Raw genomic sequence first — 17,974 nt, 5'->3', positions numbered from 1 at the left:
CATTTTCTACAATAATTCAATGTCAAGAAGCTTTTTCCTGCTCCCAAAGCACCATGTCTATTATAATGTGGGGAAAGGGTGCTACAGATTTTTAGAAGTAAAAAACTGATACATTTTCTTGTCTTAGTTAAATTTCATAATGATAAATCTTGGTTAAATTCATAATTTACGCATTAAGCAAAATATGTAAAGTGAAGATTAGAACTTTTTTTACAACTGTGTATAAATCCATTCTATTCTAGACCTCAGTTTACTGCTTCTCTTTCCATTTCATCACAGAAATTACAAAGATGCAGGGATTAACTTACACGTATTAAGGTAAAGTTCAGTGCTGAATGAATTGCTGCCTCACACATTGTGACTAAGTAATAAGACTGAGATGACTCAAGCCCTAACTCACATTTTCATGGCTGATTTAACATTGCACAGATGCTATTTGCTTAACAATAGCAGAAGTATTTTCCCTTCATTCATTCTTTGATGCAGATCTGTTTGGTTTCTTTGATTTGGCAAACTGACGCACTGAATTTTCTTTCCGTTCTTGCCCTGGGAAGTGTCTTCTTTTCTGGCTGAATACTCAGACAGGAAGGTAAACCATATTTACCCAATCATGAGCAAAACAAAAGAAAAAGGTTCCCACCCTATTGTGTCATTCTTCCTACTCCTTGCCTCCTGTTTGTAAATAAATTATTTTAAACATGATGGATTCCCCTGTGTAGCAGACATCTTTTACAAAAAATCCTTTCCTTAGGATTTTTCCTCCTAAGAAGCTGAGAGAGGCCTCAGGAACAAAATGTAAACATTGATTATCTGCTGCTGTGGAATGCAACAGGTGCATCTGTGATTGGCCCATGTTGGTTATTTCTAATTAAGGCCAATCACAGTCAGCTGGCTCGGACAGAGAGTCCGGGCCACAAGCTTTTGTTATCATTCTTTCTTTTTCTATTCTTAGCTAGCCTTCTGATGAAATCCTTTCTTCTATTCTTTTATTATAGTTTTAATATAATATATATCATGAAATAATAAATCAAGCCTCCTGAAACATGGAGTCAAATCCTTGTCTCTTTCCTCAGCCTGAGATCCCTGTGAACACTGTCACACCCCTGAATCTTCTCTTAATATAGAAAATATTCTTAGATATTTGTTTATTCCAAAGCATTTCTGAAGGAGTTAAATTCTTTCATTGCTTTGTGGGATCTCTAGGGAGCATGAGCTTATGTTCCCCAACAAACTGCCTGATGTTCTCTCTATCTGTGGTTTGTTCTGCACTTGATCCCCTGCTTAAATGGCTGCTGCATTTTCCCCAGTTTGAAAAATCCGCCAAACTTGTGGGGTGGCAGCCAGCAGTGTCTCCAGTGAGCTTTCTCTGGGCACTGCTGTTCTCTGTTCCTGAGGGTTGTAGCCTGACTGTGCAGTTACATGAGCCTAAATTTCTACAGCAGAGAAACAGAAAATGTAATTTTTTTAAAATGTTTTTTTTTGGTGCTACTTAATGCTTTCTATCAAGGCTGAAAAACAATCAGGGTGAGACATGTAGAAGGAGCAATGTTTAATGAATGGTCAGGTTGTCAGTGCTTAGCTTAGTCCTAGCTCTCTTATTTGCACAGTCAGGCAAGCTAATTTACTGCTTTTTTACACAGCAAGGTCTGCTCCATAGACTTAATGAGCTTTAACTTTATTGCTTTAGTCTTTAAACACTCATGATTTTGGTTTGGAAATATTATTACAGTAATTGTAGAAATTAGATACAGCTCGCAGGCATTGCCTGTGGTTGCAGAGATCTGCACTCCTGTAGGGAGGGACACAACAGCTCTGCCAAGACATTTCCAGACAACTGGAATTGTGCCCAACCTGAAAAATGAACTGCTTCTGAATCCATTGGGTTTGTTTGATTAACAAATCTGAGTTTTTCTAATTACTCTGAAGTCAAACACTCTCATAACTGCTCTGGTTAGAAAGCAGCAGACATAAGGAATCATACTTTCAGCCTCTCTCTCAGCCTGTGTTCTTTCCAGTGCACTTGATACCAATTTGTGCCTTAAATGACTCTTCAAACAGTGCTGCTGTCACTTGGACATGATTCTTTCTTTATTGCAATACATGACTTCCAGCTCTTACTCTAAAGGTCTTTGAGGATTGCTCTTAGCCAAAGAACCTGCTCACCATTTACATTGTAATACTGACCAGAGCTCTCACTCAGTCCAATCCATGTGCAATTAACCAAGATCACATGTCGACGGAAGGAGACCAGGACATCAGGTTGATCATCACAGGCCCTATTTTATTGATCAGCACAGCGGGTTAAATACAGTTCGTAATTAACTTCATGCATATTGCAAAAGTTGAGCTCAGGATTGGTTAGTTACATATCAGCAGTTACACCTACTTTTACATTCCTATGGTCCTACTTTTGATACTTTCTACATATTCTTAGGAGATATTCAGGACTAATCTCTACTCCCTTTCTCCATGTTGCAGCAAGGCCACTGATTGCAAGCTGCTGACATCTCCTTTCAGCTTGCTGACTGCTGATTTCTCAGCTTGACCAGTGGCAATATGTCAGCATGGCCTTTCTCAGCTAACCAACTATTAATAAAGCTCTCCACATTAAAGCTCTCCACATTTCCCCCGTTTTCTTCTTGTGCAAGGAAATTAGCTTGCCAGGTTTTTGCTATTGTACGGCTGACCATGTTTTGAATGCAATTAAAAACACAAGGCAAAATCAGCAAAAACAGTAAAATTACACCCAGCAGTCCTATAGCATAGATCACAAGGTTTCTTAGCCACGGTCCAAGTCCTAAGCTTTTAAGCCATTCGTCAATTCTTAAACCTTCTTCTTCTTTCAGATTGTGAAGTCTCAGTTGTAGTTCTTTTATCTTACTGTGAATGGACACCGAATGGTCAGACAGATTCATGCAACACATTCCCTCAAATTCTTCACATCCATGTCCTTGTGCTAAAAGCAAAAAATCTATGGCAGCTCTATTTTGCAAAACAGCATGGTTAACACTCTGCACATCTGTGGTTAGCATGTCTAGGATTTGTGATGTCTTGTTCAGTTCACTCTTTGCCCAGCACCCTAATTGTTTTGCTAAATTCATAGCCTTATTGGCAGATCCTCCCGGCAAGATAGTTGAAACAACCACTTGTTTGAATGTGCCCCAAAATTGTGGATCTCCTATCGAGCTGCAGTCTAAGTCATGTACGTCTCTTTCTGTTTGAATTTTGACTCAGCTGCATTAGCAAGGACACATTAGGATGAAACAATGACAGTTTACCCAAATAACAGGGTCCACCCTGTGGTCTAGCTGGTATGCCATTCCACGCCCTGTCTCCGCAAATTAAAAATATTCTCGTGGGTAATTTCATTGGTGCAGTGATTTTTGTGCTGTTACATTTACTGTAATGCTGCGGAGAGATTTCACTCACATTCAGGAATGAATCTAGGGTGGCCCATGTTTCTTGTGGTCGGTTTGAAGACTTAAAGCTAAACCATCCACCAGCTGTAGTGTTAGACAAACTGGCGTTTGTACTGCCAAAAAGGTCTAATTCCTCAGGAGGAGAGTGCAAAGCACAGAATACGCTGCATTTCTTTCCCGTAGAGCTTTCTTTAATTGTACCAACAACTCATACAATCATTTATTATTCACTTCCTTAATTGCTGCTTCCTCTATTCGTTTGACTACTCCTGCAACATACATAGACTCTGTAACCACATTTAAAGGTCCCTGTAAGTTGGATACTGCCCATACTACTGCTAACAATTCCAAAGTTTGTAAACTATCCGCAGGGTCTGCTGTGATGATTTGATGTTTCCATTGTCCTTTTTCTTGCCAAGTGACAGCAGCACGCCTTGACTTCTTTCCTGCATCGGTAAAGGCTGTAATAGCTCCTTCTATAGGGCGTTCTTCTCTCAAGGGTCGAGTAATCCCGTTCCATTCTGTCATCCATTGCAAAACTCTAGGCACTAATTTGCTGGTATCCACTTTTGCAGATGATGTCAATAATGCTTCCTGTAAATCCTTTGAGTTAATCAGGTACCAGTCCAAGGTTTCTTTTTCCATAGGCAGTCTAATGGTAGCAGGTTCTCTACCATCCACTTCAAGAATTCTGAGACGCCCCTTTTTGATTAATGCAGCCAATTGTTCAATTTTTGAACATATTGTTTTCTTATGCTGTAATGGTGGAGACAACCATTCCAACACCTGTATCTCCCCCGTTTTCTCCTGTTGTTGAGAGAGAGCACCAAGCAGGTGGCAAGGGCTATTCCAGATAGTAAGGTCAATAGGGTGGTCGAGTTGTCGACGAGACACGTACCCCTGTTGTACACAGTCACTGATTTGTTGCAAGGCAAGACGATGCTCCTGTGTCAGGCATACAGGAGTAGTAGGGTCAACACCCTTTAACAAAGGCCGCAGGGTTTCTAACAAATGATTCGGTATTCTCACAATAGGCTTTAGCCATTGTAAGTCCCCCAGTAATTTCTGTGCATCATGTAGAGTCTTAATGTCCAGTTGTAACTCCAATTTTTGAGGTATCACTTTTTGATCCATCAAAGTCTATCCCAAATATTTCCAAGGGTTTGTAGTTTGAATTTTCTCTGAAGCAATATCAAGTGAATATGAAGCAAGGGTATTTCTAATAATGTCAATCTGCAAAGAGGAAAATGGTTGTTGCTGTGCAAACAAGATCATGAGCATGCATAAGGCTATCCCCTTTTAGAGGCCATTGCTTAACTATCACCGGTGTATCTGTTTTCCAGGTGAGTGGAATGGGGAAAGTCCAAGCAATGGCAATTACCCCAAAGGGTGCTGATTAGTTAACACCACTCCCAGTTGTGTTAAAATGTCCCTTCCAATTAGGCAGGAGACTGTAGGAGGCAGTTGCACAATTGAAAACACAGCAGATATTTGTTGATCTTCAATGGACACAGACAAAGAAGGTGACCTGCTTGCCAATGTAAATCCTCCTACTCCGGTGAGCATGTTTGCTGATGGGAATAGAGGCCAATGCTGTGGCCATGCCTCTGGAGAAATAATACTGGTATCTGCTCCTGTATCCAATAATCCATAAAGGGTTATGCTTTGATGCCCATAAGTAACTGTGACCTTTTGCTTTGGTCTGTTTTGTAAATCCACAGTTAAAAGTGTAACACCAGTGGAGCCAAAACTTTTTTCATCCCGTGCTTGTTCAGTAAATGGTTGTATTCCAGAGGTCATTTGTGATAGCGGTATCAATTGTGCAATACGTTGTCCTTTTGTAATTTTAATTGGAGGATAGAGGGTGTAAGCCATGATTTGTATTTCCCCTGTAAAGTCTGCATCAATAACTCCAGGCAAAACAAATAATCCCAACATAGTTGTAGAAGAGCGTCCTAATAATAATGTTCCACATGTTTGTCCATTTAATATAAGAGGACCCTTTACTCAAGTTGGTATTTGCTCCCTGTTGTTGCGGGTTGCAGACAAGAGGTGGCTGCGATGTCGCGGCAGCTGGTGCTGGTGTCTCTGATGTCACGGCAGCTACTTGTGTCTGGGCGCGGCCCCCGTGAAACGCGCTCTGCTGACAGTTTCCCGACCGCCGTCTACAAGCTGTGGTGTTGTGGGAGCTGGATCGGCAGTGAGCCACTTCGGAGAGGAGCAAGAGCAGCTAACACCTGATTCTGAGCAGCTAACACCTGATTCTGATTAGACTCTGCTTGCTTTTGTAACCCCAATCCTAACTCCTTTATAGCATCTACTAGAAATGCCTGCGAAGCAGTTGCCATTAATGCTATTCGCTCTAATGCTTCCTCAATGGTCCAATTTGCTCCCAAAGTAGATAATACTCTTTGGGTTGCTGGATTACTATTTTGAAGGGCACACTGCTTCAATATCGCCCCCTTAAGAAAGTCTGCCACACCGGCCCGGTCTATAGCAGCAGCCGCCCTATCGATAAAATTTCCAAATGATTCTTCTCTATCTTGCTTAATACCCATATAAATTGGTAATCCCCCTGGCTCTTTAACCATATCTATCGCTGTACGCACCAATCTCATAGCCTCTCTAAGCTTATCTGGTCCCAATATCATCTGTGCCTCTGTACGCAGAAATGCTCCTAATCCCATAAGTTCATCCACTGTCACTCCATGCAATGGATCTCCCGGAGCCCGTTGTACAGCAACTGACTCATTTACTAATGCTTGCCAATGTGCATTAAACAATAATTGTTGATGCTGAGTAAATATTAAACGCACTATCCCTTTTAAATCATTTGGGCATAAAATCTGAGTGTTAAAGAGATAATCTAACATTTGCTTAACAGGTTCACTTTTTACACCAAACTGACTAACTGTAGAACGTAGCTGAGCTAACAACTTCCAATCTAAGGCAGAATATGCTGCTACATTATGCATAAAATTCCCCTGTGCATCATATTGTGGTGTATAAGTAACCGGACATGCAAGACTAGAAGCTATTTGTACGGCCTCACTATCCCCCATTTGCATCACCTCTTTTGCCAAAGCAGACCAAGCCTCTCTCCTTTGTTTAGCCATTTCCCCCCATAGATCACGGTGTGCCCCTGGGATGGGAGCTGGCTCTTTGGAGGTGCTATGATGCTGGCATTTTAGTGCAGGCGCCGAATTTTCGCATTGGGAAGGCAGTAAAGCAGAGGCTGGCTCGCGCGGGGGAAGCGACCCCCCCGCAGCTGCAACCGGAGTTTGCTCAGGCAAAGCCGGCGCGCGCGGGGGAAGGAGCCCCCCTCCCGCCGAAGCTGAAACCGGAGCACGCTCGAGCAGAGCCGGCTCGCACGGGGGAAGGGGCCCCCCCGCTGGAGCTGTAACCGGAGCCGGCCTGCCCGGGGGTAGCGGCGGAGGCAAAGCCGGCGGCGGAGGCAGAGCTGGCTTGCCCCCCCCACCATCCGACCCGCCTGAAGCCGGCAGTGGAGGCAAAGCTGGCTTGCTTTTACCTCTCCCACCCGGCTCGCCTTCCCCCTCAGACAAGGGAGGCGCAGACGGTTCCGCACTTTCTAAGGGCATGTCCTCAACACCACTATGCTGGGGATTTTTAGGCATAAGTATCTTAGTTACAGAAGGTGCTAAAGGGTCATCTTCACGACCATATCCTATATTCTTCTTATGAGCTTCTGTAGCCCTTTCTGCTGCCTTTCTCTCAGAGACCTGCTGAAGCAATGCATTATACACTACCCGCCATAATTTCCCGAACTTTTTAGCTGATTTATCCCCATCTAACACAGAGTCCATTAACACCTCTCCAAAATTTTTCCACTCTGAAAGCTCATGTACTGTATGTGGGTTAGTAAACATACCTATAGAATGACCATAAGCTAACAACCCCGGTAATTCCTTTTTTAAATCTATCTCTTTTACCCCTCGCTTTTCTAAATTTGAGGAGAATAAATCATATGCCGCTTGCCTATCCATACTTATTCAGTGCGCACTGTTTAGCAGCTTCCAGACTTCGGCGGCACGTAGAGACTTGAGCGATCCTCAAGGGTGCTTTTTATAAATAATCCAGTCTTTTAAATAATCCGGCACCGTCCCGCTGCAAGGACTCTCACCCAACTTCCGGACCGTGGCGAGTTCCCTTTTTTCTTTGTAATCCGAGAAAAAAGGACAGGGATTCAACGTTGCCGCATCGTTGCCCGCAGCGTTGCCCGCATTCTCCACCATTTGTCGACGGAAGGAGACCAGGACATCAGGTTGATCATCACAGGCCCTATTTTATTGATCAGCACAGCGGGTTAAATACAGTTCGTAATTAACTTCATGCATATTGCAAAAGTTGAGCTCAGGATTGGTTAGTTACATATCAGCAGTTACACCTACTTTTACATTCCTATGGTCCTACTTTTGATACTTTCTACATATTCTTAGGAGATATTCAGGACTAATCTCTACTCCCTTTCTCCATGTTGCAGCAAGGCCACTGATTGCAAGCTGCTGACATCTCCTTTCAGCTTGCTGACTGCTGATTTCTCAGCTTGACCAGTGGCAATATGTCAGCATGGCCTTTCTCAGCTAACCAACTATTAATAAAGCTCTCTACATTAAAGCTCTCCACAATCACATTCAACACCAAGTGTGGCTTGGTTTTCCTTTCCTGCCACTTGACTTTGGTGTCTTGACTGGCTCTATCTCACCTTACAAATTGGTAGATTTTGTGCAGCAAGCATTTTCTGGTCCTTCAACACCTGCTGACACTTGGTTTGCTCACCTGGGCGTGTGCCCTCTGCAAACACATTGCTGGGAAGTGAAGCTGGTTTTTCTTGCTCCTGTTCATGGCATTCTGCAAGCAGCATGCCTAAGTGAGAGCAGGAGAAACCAAGCTGGACACTACAGTTTCAGCATGGTAAGCTTTGTATTTGTGCCTTTTTATGTCTTCCTGCCATTTTATTAGAATTAATGTGGGTAGCCTTCCCCTCCTTCCTCCATCATTGGCTTACATATGGCTGTGGGCCCCAGAAAGGAGAAAAACAGCTGCGGATGTGGACCATGCTTTGATAGCTACCTACTGATGCCACCTTAGTTTTGAGTTTTACTTCAGACCCCCATGTGAATGAAGTCAGTTTACAGAGGATTTATTGTTTTAAGCAGCACCTGTATGATATGTGCCTCTTTTCATTTGAGTGTAGAAGCTGTGTGCGCTGGGTTTAGATTCACCATGCTGTGATCCACAGTGCCAGCACTGAGCTGGGAGGTGGAACCTGTGGCTTCCTGAAGCACAGGGAAGAGTCAGTAATGCCACTAATCCTGTTCCTGTGGAGTTTCCAGCTAGGCTGTTGTACCTCATGCAGCTTTGGTTCCAGCAGTGATTGCTGCCTTGTCAGGACATGATCCATCTCAGCTTCTAAAGTGGCAAAAGTCAATCACAGCCACCACACCATGCTGCATTCAGCTGCTCTTGGTAGGAATTTCCTTACCAGTATGAAGATACAGTTTGTGCCTATCCTAAATACACCCATGCTAGTAAATATGTGTAGTGCAAACAATGTTTCTCTGCTGGCAAAGAATTCCTGCCAGCAGGAGGTGTAGGCTCTATCACTCAGGGTGAGGCAATGCTGTGGGTCCTGTGCCACTGCAGTCAGTGCATGAGGAAAATGTTTCCTCTCTTGCTGAGTCACTAAATTTTCCAGGTCCTGGCTTTCAGTTAAGTAAACATAATGGTTCAGCAGTGGGAGCAATTTCTTGCATAGGGCAATTTGATGACAGAACCATTGAAGAAAAGAGGATAATTCCTCTCCCTTCCTTTCAGCTCTGTCTCTAGAGAGGAAGATGCTTCTCCTCCTTCCCAGGAAGATGGGGGAGAGATGGAGCAGAGGTGTTTTGGAGTGCAGGTGACAGTTGTCTTGCTGGGCTCAGGAGGATGCCCAGCAGGAACATTGATGGTCACTGTGCCTGTGGTAACTGCAAAGCTCACTGATTGAAGTGAATTCACCATAACTCCTGTGCCTCTGAACTGGTGCCCCTCAGGGAGGTTCAGTTTTGGGGATGCTGTAATTGTTACAAGCAACTGTGTGACTAGAGTTAGCAAAAATAAGTGGTGTGTTTTTCCACACTGTAAAGCTGTTTTTTCCTACTTTTTTGTGTTGTTGCTTTTTTTTAGGCAATCCTTAGTTCTTTTGTCTTGGGAGGGTGAGCAAATGCTCTCTGGATAGATATGGTTCCTGTGTGCAGTGGATGCAGTTATGTGCAGAATAAACTGTACCTTTTAATTAAGTTTTGTCTAATTTTTCTGCCTTATGCTAATAAGTGCATGTTATTTCTAATGTATCTTCCCTCAAAATAGCTTCAAAGAGTAAAACTCCATTCTGGAGATACATTTCTATGGGGTAAGAGAAGTGGCAAAAGCTTTGGGGAAAGTCTTTTTTACCTTCTCATGAGACAACAACCACCTGCTTGAGAAGCTCACTTCCACACAGCCTTGGGATCATGTCACAGTGGAGCAGGAATGAAAGAAGTGCCTCCTTCCTCTGCACACCTGATATCAGATCTTTGCTTTACTCTGATTTAACGAATTAATGTTCTCTTTGTAATTCGAATTAATGTTCACATATTGTATGGAGATTAGAGCAAAGCCTATCCTTTTAGGAGAGGTTTGCATTCTTCCCAGTGTCCTAATTCACATTTTAGTGCTCCTCAAATGCTCTGTTATGTGAAATCTGCACTCACTTTAGGATGAAAACAAATACATTTCCTAATCAGCCCCAGGGCTGCTTAATAAAACATCACAAGTCAGTTAAAAGGAGCATTGTCACCTTTTAAAGGCTGGCTGACTGGTTTGGTTTTTGAGCCCTAGGTTGATTCATGATTCAGCATTTGTCAGCTAATTTATTCTGGGCCATTTAGAGAGAGAGCAAAAGTAGCAACAGGAAAGGAGAAGAGCAAATTTTCCTATTAAGTCTTAATTTGAAATACAGGCCCAATCTCTAATAATGTGTTGTATAAAGCAGGGAAGTCTTAAGTAGTAGATTATTGAAAACAGTGTCTCTTTACTCCTTAGTCTGTTTTCCAATAGAGGAGAACAGGTCACTGTTCTCCTGTTTAACAACTACATGTGCCACAGAGGGCAGGGGGCCAGACCAGGTGGTCTCCATCCCTAAGGTGGGGTTGGTTAGAGCATATCTTGTACCAGCACAAGGCAGAACAAACAGCAGCCTTTAGGGCTTCAAACAGAATCTGTCTAATTAGGCAGGAGTGATGGAGAATGCAGGACCAAGGATTTTTACTAGATCTGCTTCCTTAGGGGTAAAGATATCTGCAGCATCTTCAGTCCTAAAAGTTACCCTGGCAAGGGTAATATTGTCTAAGAATTATAAAAGAATTGGGAAAACCTGTTTTATGCAAAGTTAACTGCTGCCACTAGTTCAGCTAGCCTGGGGTAGCAGAGATCATAAGTGTAACTTGTTTAGAAGGAAGCCAGTCTGAGCAAAGAGGAGCTTCTCTTCAGGTATTTGCTGAAGTTTCATCAGGGAGGGAGTATCTGGTTAGGAAATCATATTTTTGAGTGTCAATTTCATGGTGCAGAAGAAAATCTGGAAGGTGAGGTGAGTCTGTATCTTTCTGTCAGTTATCTAGGTGCACATATGTTGGACAGGTGGCAGACAGGAAAACTGGGCTGCTCCAGCATCAGCTCTGTTAGTGCAGCCTGAACACAAAACCTGCATTGCTGCTGTGCTCAGTGGGCTGTCCACAAAAGCAATAAGATAATTGGAGTATGCTGCTTTTTTAAACTCTTATTGGTGAGGTTTATATCCCGCTAATACTGAGACCATTAAACAGGCAGCCATCCTGGTTCTGTAGGAGGATTGTGTTGCTAATTGACAATGTATTTTAATCTACATAAAACTGGTTGAACACACAAGCAGGTAAACTTATATTTCCTGATAGCTGCCAAATCCCTCTCTTAGGTGATAAGGACAGTTAAAATCCACAAGATTTTTGTCACAGATGTGACCGAAGGATAAACTGCAAGGAATGTTCAGTAAAAAACAGAAAGAAAGCCATACAAACCATTGTGAATAGAATTCAACTGCAGTTGATAATACTCATTATATAAGAATAGAATCTACTACAAACATATTTCTGTTAATGTGGGTAACATCAATGTAATTTATGTCTATCTGCCCATCTGACAAATTTCATATTGCTCTGCATTATTCTCTACATTGCAAACTCTGATGTAGTTTCTGATGTCTTTACAAACAAGACTGTAATGATTTCTAGTCAAGATTCACAGAGTTCACCATAATACAGTTGTCAGCATGAGATACCAGAATTTTGTTGAATAGACCACTGTGTTTTAGAATTTCTTCTCCGTAAGAAACTAAATGGGATGATCTTTCAGCTGATTTACATCTGGCCAGGAATGTGTAGCACTCTTTGAAATTTTGTCGGACTTATCTGACAGTTTGTGGTCTCATCACTCTTACCAGTGCTTAGTTCTGCTCTGGGCTCTGTTTATTTGACCCTCCAAGTGGTGAATTAAATAACAGGATTCCCAATTGTGACTTTAGAAATTTTGGATACCATGTGTGCCTCCCTACACTGAGAGAAAAATCTCCCAGGACATTCAAGGATCAGCAACACACTTAGTCAAAGGGAATATTAGAGGCTTTTGTCTGGTCTGGTAGGAGTACTAATCTCTTTAGAGTTAAAAGAAAAGCTGATAAGAAATTACTAGATGTCAAGTTAACCTTATCAAGCAGTTTTTATCTTCCCTTAATTAATTCCCAGTGCCAGAATATCTCACAAGGTAGAGTGTTCTTGGCAGCCTGCCTGCCAACCCACTGCACTACTCACCTGTAGCATGCCATCAACCCAGTAATGGGTTAATAATGGGTCAGAGATAATTTTTAACACTTTTGTTGTCCCAAATTTCTAGTTGGGACAACAATTTCCCCTTTACTTCTTGGCTTTCCATTTCCAATAAAAACTGGTCCTTTTTTCCCTAGTCAAAAATAAGAAATGCCTGTGAAAATAATGTCACCCATGCTGCCCCTAAAAGGAAAATCAGCAAACAGAATTTCAGAGCTCCTTGAGCAGACAAACAATGACTCTGTGAGATTTGTGTTGATGCCCCATGCTCCCCAGTCTGCTGATGTTATGATCTGCTTGGGTTAAAAGTGCTTTCACCAGGCATTTTTCTAAGCAGTTCAAGGAAGAACCTGACCTTGATAATAACAAAGAAGAGTTCACATGTTGGATTTCTTCCTTTTGGTTACAAGTAACTTGGTCTTATGATATGAATAGAAACACCTTTTTCAAGAATTGAAGAACAAACTGAATGGTCCAGCATTGGGTTTTTTGGGGGTGTGTGTGTGTGTGTTGTTTTTTCCTATTAAAATAAATGCAGAGAATAAAAGTATTTTTTCCATGTGTGGTTTTATTACTTAGCTGTTGTATGTCTAAGACAGCAATCTAACCAAAAGTATTTGTCTGTGGTGTGCTTGTTTCCCAATTTGCAGTGATGAGAAGCTCAAAACTGGCACTCCTCACTTGTATTTCTGCCTTGCAATGACTTGTGTGCTTCAGTTTGTGTATCACCTTCCTGTCCTGCGTTCTTACTGACAAAAGTGACCTGATAGTTGGATCTGTATTGCAGAAACAGAGAATCTTTTACTCTTTTCTTAGGAAAAAACACCAAACTTTTATGTCAGTTGTGTTTAAGTAGCCCTTGAAACAACCTCGTATCTGTAGGCCATTCTTCAGTGGCTTCCAAACCATTGTTAGATTTAGCTTTTGTCAAATCAGACTCTGATGGTAATTTCAAAATCACCCACACAATTTGTTTTGACTTTCAGGTAGCTTGATATAAATATACCCAGTGATTTTGTGGCTCCAAATTACAATTCTTCAGGAAGCTGATTCTGCAGCTGCAGTGGATGAAATCTGAAGGCTTGGAGTGAGCATCAGCCAGGACCCAAGGGACAGCCAGGAACCAGGAACATGACTGCCTTTCCCAAGGAAGAAACAAAGGAAAAACCTTGATTTCTTGTGTAGCTGGAAGGAAAAGCACTACAATCTTGACATCCAGTTAATTTAAAGAAGCATTTTCCAAAATACCTCTTGATTGTGTGGATCCTGTAACTCTGCCACAAAGGTGCCTTTGGACCTGTGCAAATAAATCCTTGCAGCATTGATTGGCAAAAGTGGTCATTGCTGGAGTGGCTGTGGAAGGACCATGACAAAGCACTCCGAGATCATCAATTTGTCATTTCTGTTGGAACACGAAAGGGAAACAATCTTGGGAGTATTGAAGAGAGATGAGTACTTGAAAAAAGTTGAAGATAAAAGAATCAGGTAACCTTTTTTATTGTTGCTTTTGCATATATGGTCGGTAGATAGTTTTCAACCCAGTGAAGGTTTTCTGTGCCTCATACAAGGATGAGTGCTGCAAGGTGATACAGGTAATTGTAAATTAAAGTGTGTTAAAAAGAAAATTGCTTGCTAGTATTGTTCTCAGTAAACAAAAATCATGTGCATTGCTTCAAGACAAAAGTAGAAGAAAGATAACAAGGGCAAAAATACGCAGCAGTGTTTTTTAAATTTCAGATTGTGTAAATTTAGTCTGGTTTGGCTGAATTTCCCCCTGTAAATGGGAAGTTTTAGTAAGGCTATGGAACTCTCCCTCTGAGAGGAGCTGCACACAGAGCCTGTCTTCAGAGCTGGCTGAGGGACAGAAGTTTGGAAGGTGTCAGAGGGACAGAAAGTTGGCATCTGCCTCTGTTCAGGACTTCCTAGAGCATGGGACAAATGCATGATGGTGTCCTTCTTCTGTTGTGGTGCTTACAGAATAGGGAGGAGGACGCTTCATTTTTCCAATTACTTAGATTTACTAATAAATAAAATTTAAAATCTCAGGTATTTATCTCAAAAGTCACTGTTGGTAGAAGTAGAGTCTCAAGGTATTAGTAGAGTCCTTGTGTTCTTTTTCTATTCAGAAAAGTAAAAAGCAAAGTTCAGAGAGCAAGGTGAGGAGGCAGGCTGAGTCAGCAGTTTTAGAAAGCTCAGTTTGAGTTAGTTCAGCTAAGTGTCAGTTCTGGAAAGGTCCCTGTGCTTTTCAAGGATGGTTTGGATGCTTCATTTCACTCCCTTCCCCTGCCCTTTTGGAGTTTCTCAGTGTTGGTTCTGAGAAAGAGGCTTGCTGTGGATGGATGCAGCACTTGGTGTTGCTGAGGCTGCTGAATATAACACGTGACAGAGGGAAAATTTCCAGCCTTTGCTGATTTCTGCCCATGAATCCCAAGGCCAGGCTTCATTGTTCTTCCCTTTTATTTTCTAAAAACATTTTAGGTATTGTGCAAAGACATTTTAGACATCGCAAGGGTGTATGGTCAGCACCTGCTGGAGCTTCTACTGTTTAAAATCCCTATTTGAAAATTAATAGAAATTTAATAATTTGGAAGTTAACGGAAATTTAATGAATTTCCATTCTTTGGAAATCTGTGCAGAGCTAGCCACAGGTTTTGAAAGCTTTTCTCCTTCAACTGAACCCAGTCTGAGTGCAATGCCCCTGTTGGTGTGCAGCCCATTTACCTGGGGGGGCACAGTGGCTCATTTGAAAGGAGGAGCTGAGAAATGGTGTTTCTTTAAGGTGGTGAGGAAAAATTAATCATTTTGTCTCCTTAATGGTTTGTGAGACGAAAAAGAAAACAGATGGAGCACTGTTTGTTCCAGAGCATTCTGCTCTGTTTAGTAATAAAATAAAAATTTCAAACAAATTAATTTGGTTTCCTGAGGTGGTGGCCTTGGAAATGTGTGATATGCCAATAATCATCTGTCAAAGTCATCAGTATGGAGAGGATCAGATTACTGGATTCTTAAAGCCCCTGAAGGAAATTTGAAACTCTTGTGGTTTTGTGGGATTTTTTGCTTTGTTTCATTTGGTTAGTTTGGGGTTTCTTTTATTGCTGCTTTTTTTTTTTTTTTTTTTTTTTTTTTTTTTTTTTAATATGATGTCTTAACCCTCCAGATTTCTGCTTTTTATGGCATTGCTGGAATTTACTCTGCCAAATCTGCTGAACTTGCAGCACCCCTGGAGGGGACAGCTCAGCACAGTTCAGTGAAGTCACAGGTGGTATTGGCCTATCAGCATTTTGGTAAAAAGTACCCTAAGAAAACACTCAAAATCAAGCTAATCTGAAATAAAATGCTAATTAGAATAACTAATGATGCAATGTGGTGCTTATGCACACTTCTAGCACCTGTGTGTGAAACAATGGGCTTCTATTGTCACTAGACCATACTCTGTCTGAAAACAGTGGAATGTGGTCTATAAAAGATTTCCAGAGTACAAACTATAAAGAATTTGATAGCTAACTGCTTCCTATGAGGCTTTTTAATTTTTCTTTCTCAGTACAACTTGGCAAGGATCTATAATCACAGCTTATAAGCATACTTCAGGGGAACATTTGTTGTCTTTAAAATTCCATTTGGTACAATCTGTTATACACTTTATTGAAGTACTTTGCTGAAGAGCAAGTCCCTTTTTGTTTATTTTCAAGGCATTTTCCACTCTGGGAAGAAGCTTACTTGTACATGGTACTGAGGAATTCTTATTATCCTGTTCCACCCTTTCTGAATCTATCTCAATAATTTTTGTTTTTTTCTCTTCCTATTAGTTTTCAAAAGCCCTTGTAGCTTAAAAATACCTTTCTATTCATTGTGAAAGCAATGGTAAATGCAAGAGGATGGCCTTATAATGAAGTGGTTGAGGGCTGTTTTTACTATGGGTGATCATAATAATTTTCTGGAGGGCAGGTGGCTCTTCTTGTATTTTTGTTTGATGCACAATTATTTCACCCACATGAGAGAGAAACACAGAAGTCATCAAGTTCTTTTTCTGAGGTCTAATTTTGGTAGTACAAATAATCAGCCTCCTTAATAAAGATTATGATTTATGTTCTTACTCTAAGTTGCATCTTGTGTGACTGGAGGTTTTCTTTGAATATTGATTTGAAACTGTTAACAGACTACTTGCACAAATAGCCTGCAGTGTTCTGAACATTGCTTCATTATGCTTTTTGATGTCAGTTGAATTACCATCATGGTTTTTTTCAATTGCTAAGATTATTTGAGTAAAATCATTAATTCTTACCATTAATTCTTACCTAGAGTTTAAAATACAAAGTTCCTTTCCATTCTTTGTGGAGCACAGCTAGGAATGCCATGCTGTTAGAGGAGATAAAGTAATAATTGCTGTGCCGAGAAAACTGCAGTTTTGTCCCAGAAAAAAAGCTTTAATGGGTTGTTGCTTGAACCTCTCTGTCAGCATTTAGGTTACCAGAAGTTGTGTAAGAATTGCACCAGCCCCAGATCTACACTGACAAGGAAATTTAGCATTCCTGTCTTTTCATCCAACTAAAATGACATCCTCTTATCAGTCCAAAGAGATCCATGGAAACAATTTATGGTATTAAGTTCATTATAATATAGGAGAAATTGTTAGCATGGACACCACCATGTGGTAACTCCAGGCAGTACTTCAGAAAAGCAGAAGTTGGAGGACTGGAATGGGAAGTGATTGATCTGCTGAGTATACATTTGGATTTGTTTATAAGCACAAAAGGTTGCAGGATAACGTATGTAATATGGTGCATGGTCTGTGTTTCTGAAAAAACTGCTTATAAATATTTGAAGGAGAGAGTCCTTGTGTTAAAGCTCATTGGCCATCTGTACCTGGAAGCTGCAAAGTTTCTGTCTGGCATCCCAGTCCTTTGTGAGGTGTATTTAACGCAGTTTAACACTTTGTTATTTTTTGAATCAGAGACTTTTCCATCAAGGACAGTTACTATTGCAAGTAAGGATGTTACTATTACTTGTTACTATTGCATCTAAGGATGGAGGTGCCTGTTTTGCTGTCCTGTGTTCTTGGAGAACCACAATCCTGCAGTGGTGAAAGAATTTCTCATGGTGATTAATTTTCATGTCTTGGGACAATCTGTTTTATTAAGGACTGGAAGAAAACAACAGGAGATCTCTTTTGTCCTTTTTTTTTTTTTTCAATCTTAGTGACCATTTTTATTTGAGAGAATAAGTGACTGAGTTGCTCAGAAAAAGTTTCATCTATGGAAGTTTGCCATCATTATGATAGCCAGTATAATTTCAGTTCCAGTGCCTCCTCTTCTTCTTTTCGCTGGGCTCTGTTCTGCCATTTCTTATGCCAGATCTCTTTTTCTTTGCAAATTCATTCTTTGTTTGTTTCCCTGTGTTGTCATCAACATGACTCCATACTTAGGTTTTCTTAGCACAATTTTTATCACGTTGAGCTGCTACATAAATAAAATGTGAAAACCTGTGCTTATTAAGTATAAAAATACTTCAAGTACTCATATTTTATAATTCAAGGAGACCTCAATGGAAGTTGGTAATAGCCCAGTTCTTTTTGTGAATTCCCAACAATATTTACTGTTATTTCCTGCATGCTGTGCCAGACAGTGAAGGGAATCTGGCTGAATTTGAAGAAAGTACTGA

General features: G+C 41.1%; 1 protein-coding gene across 5 annotated transcripts in view; it reads left to right on the top strand.

Moving 5' to 3' along the window:
- The window catches only part of SYTL5 (synaptotagmin like 5), a 93,822-nt gene that overhangs the window by 18,608 nt on the left and 57,240 nt on the right, over positions 1–17,974 (top strand). For all 5 annotated transcript variants that reach the window (XM_074534551.1, XM_014265213.3, XM_014265212.3 and 2 more), the window contains exon 2: positions 13,303–13,801. In XM_074534551.1, the coding sequence (XP_074390652.1) occupies positions 13,683–13,801 (119 nt within the window). In that variant the 5' untranslated portion in view covers positions 13,303–13,682. The remainder of the gene's footprint in view (positions 1–13,302; positions 13,802–17,974) is intronic.

This window comes from Zonotrichia albicollis, chromosome 2 (assembly GCF_047830755.1).
Source record: "Zonotrichia albicollis isolate bZonAlb1 chromosome 2, bZonAlb1.hap1, whole genome shotgun sequence".
Classification (NCBI taxonomy): Eukaryota; Metazoa; Chordata; class Aves; order Passeriformes; family Passerellidae; genus Zonotrichia; species Zonotrichia albicollis.
The sequence above is the reverse complement of the archived record's forward strand: the minus strand, read 5'-3'. Positions and strand labels throughout refer to the sequence as shown.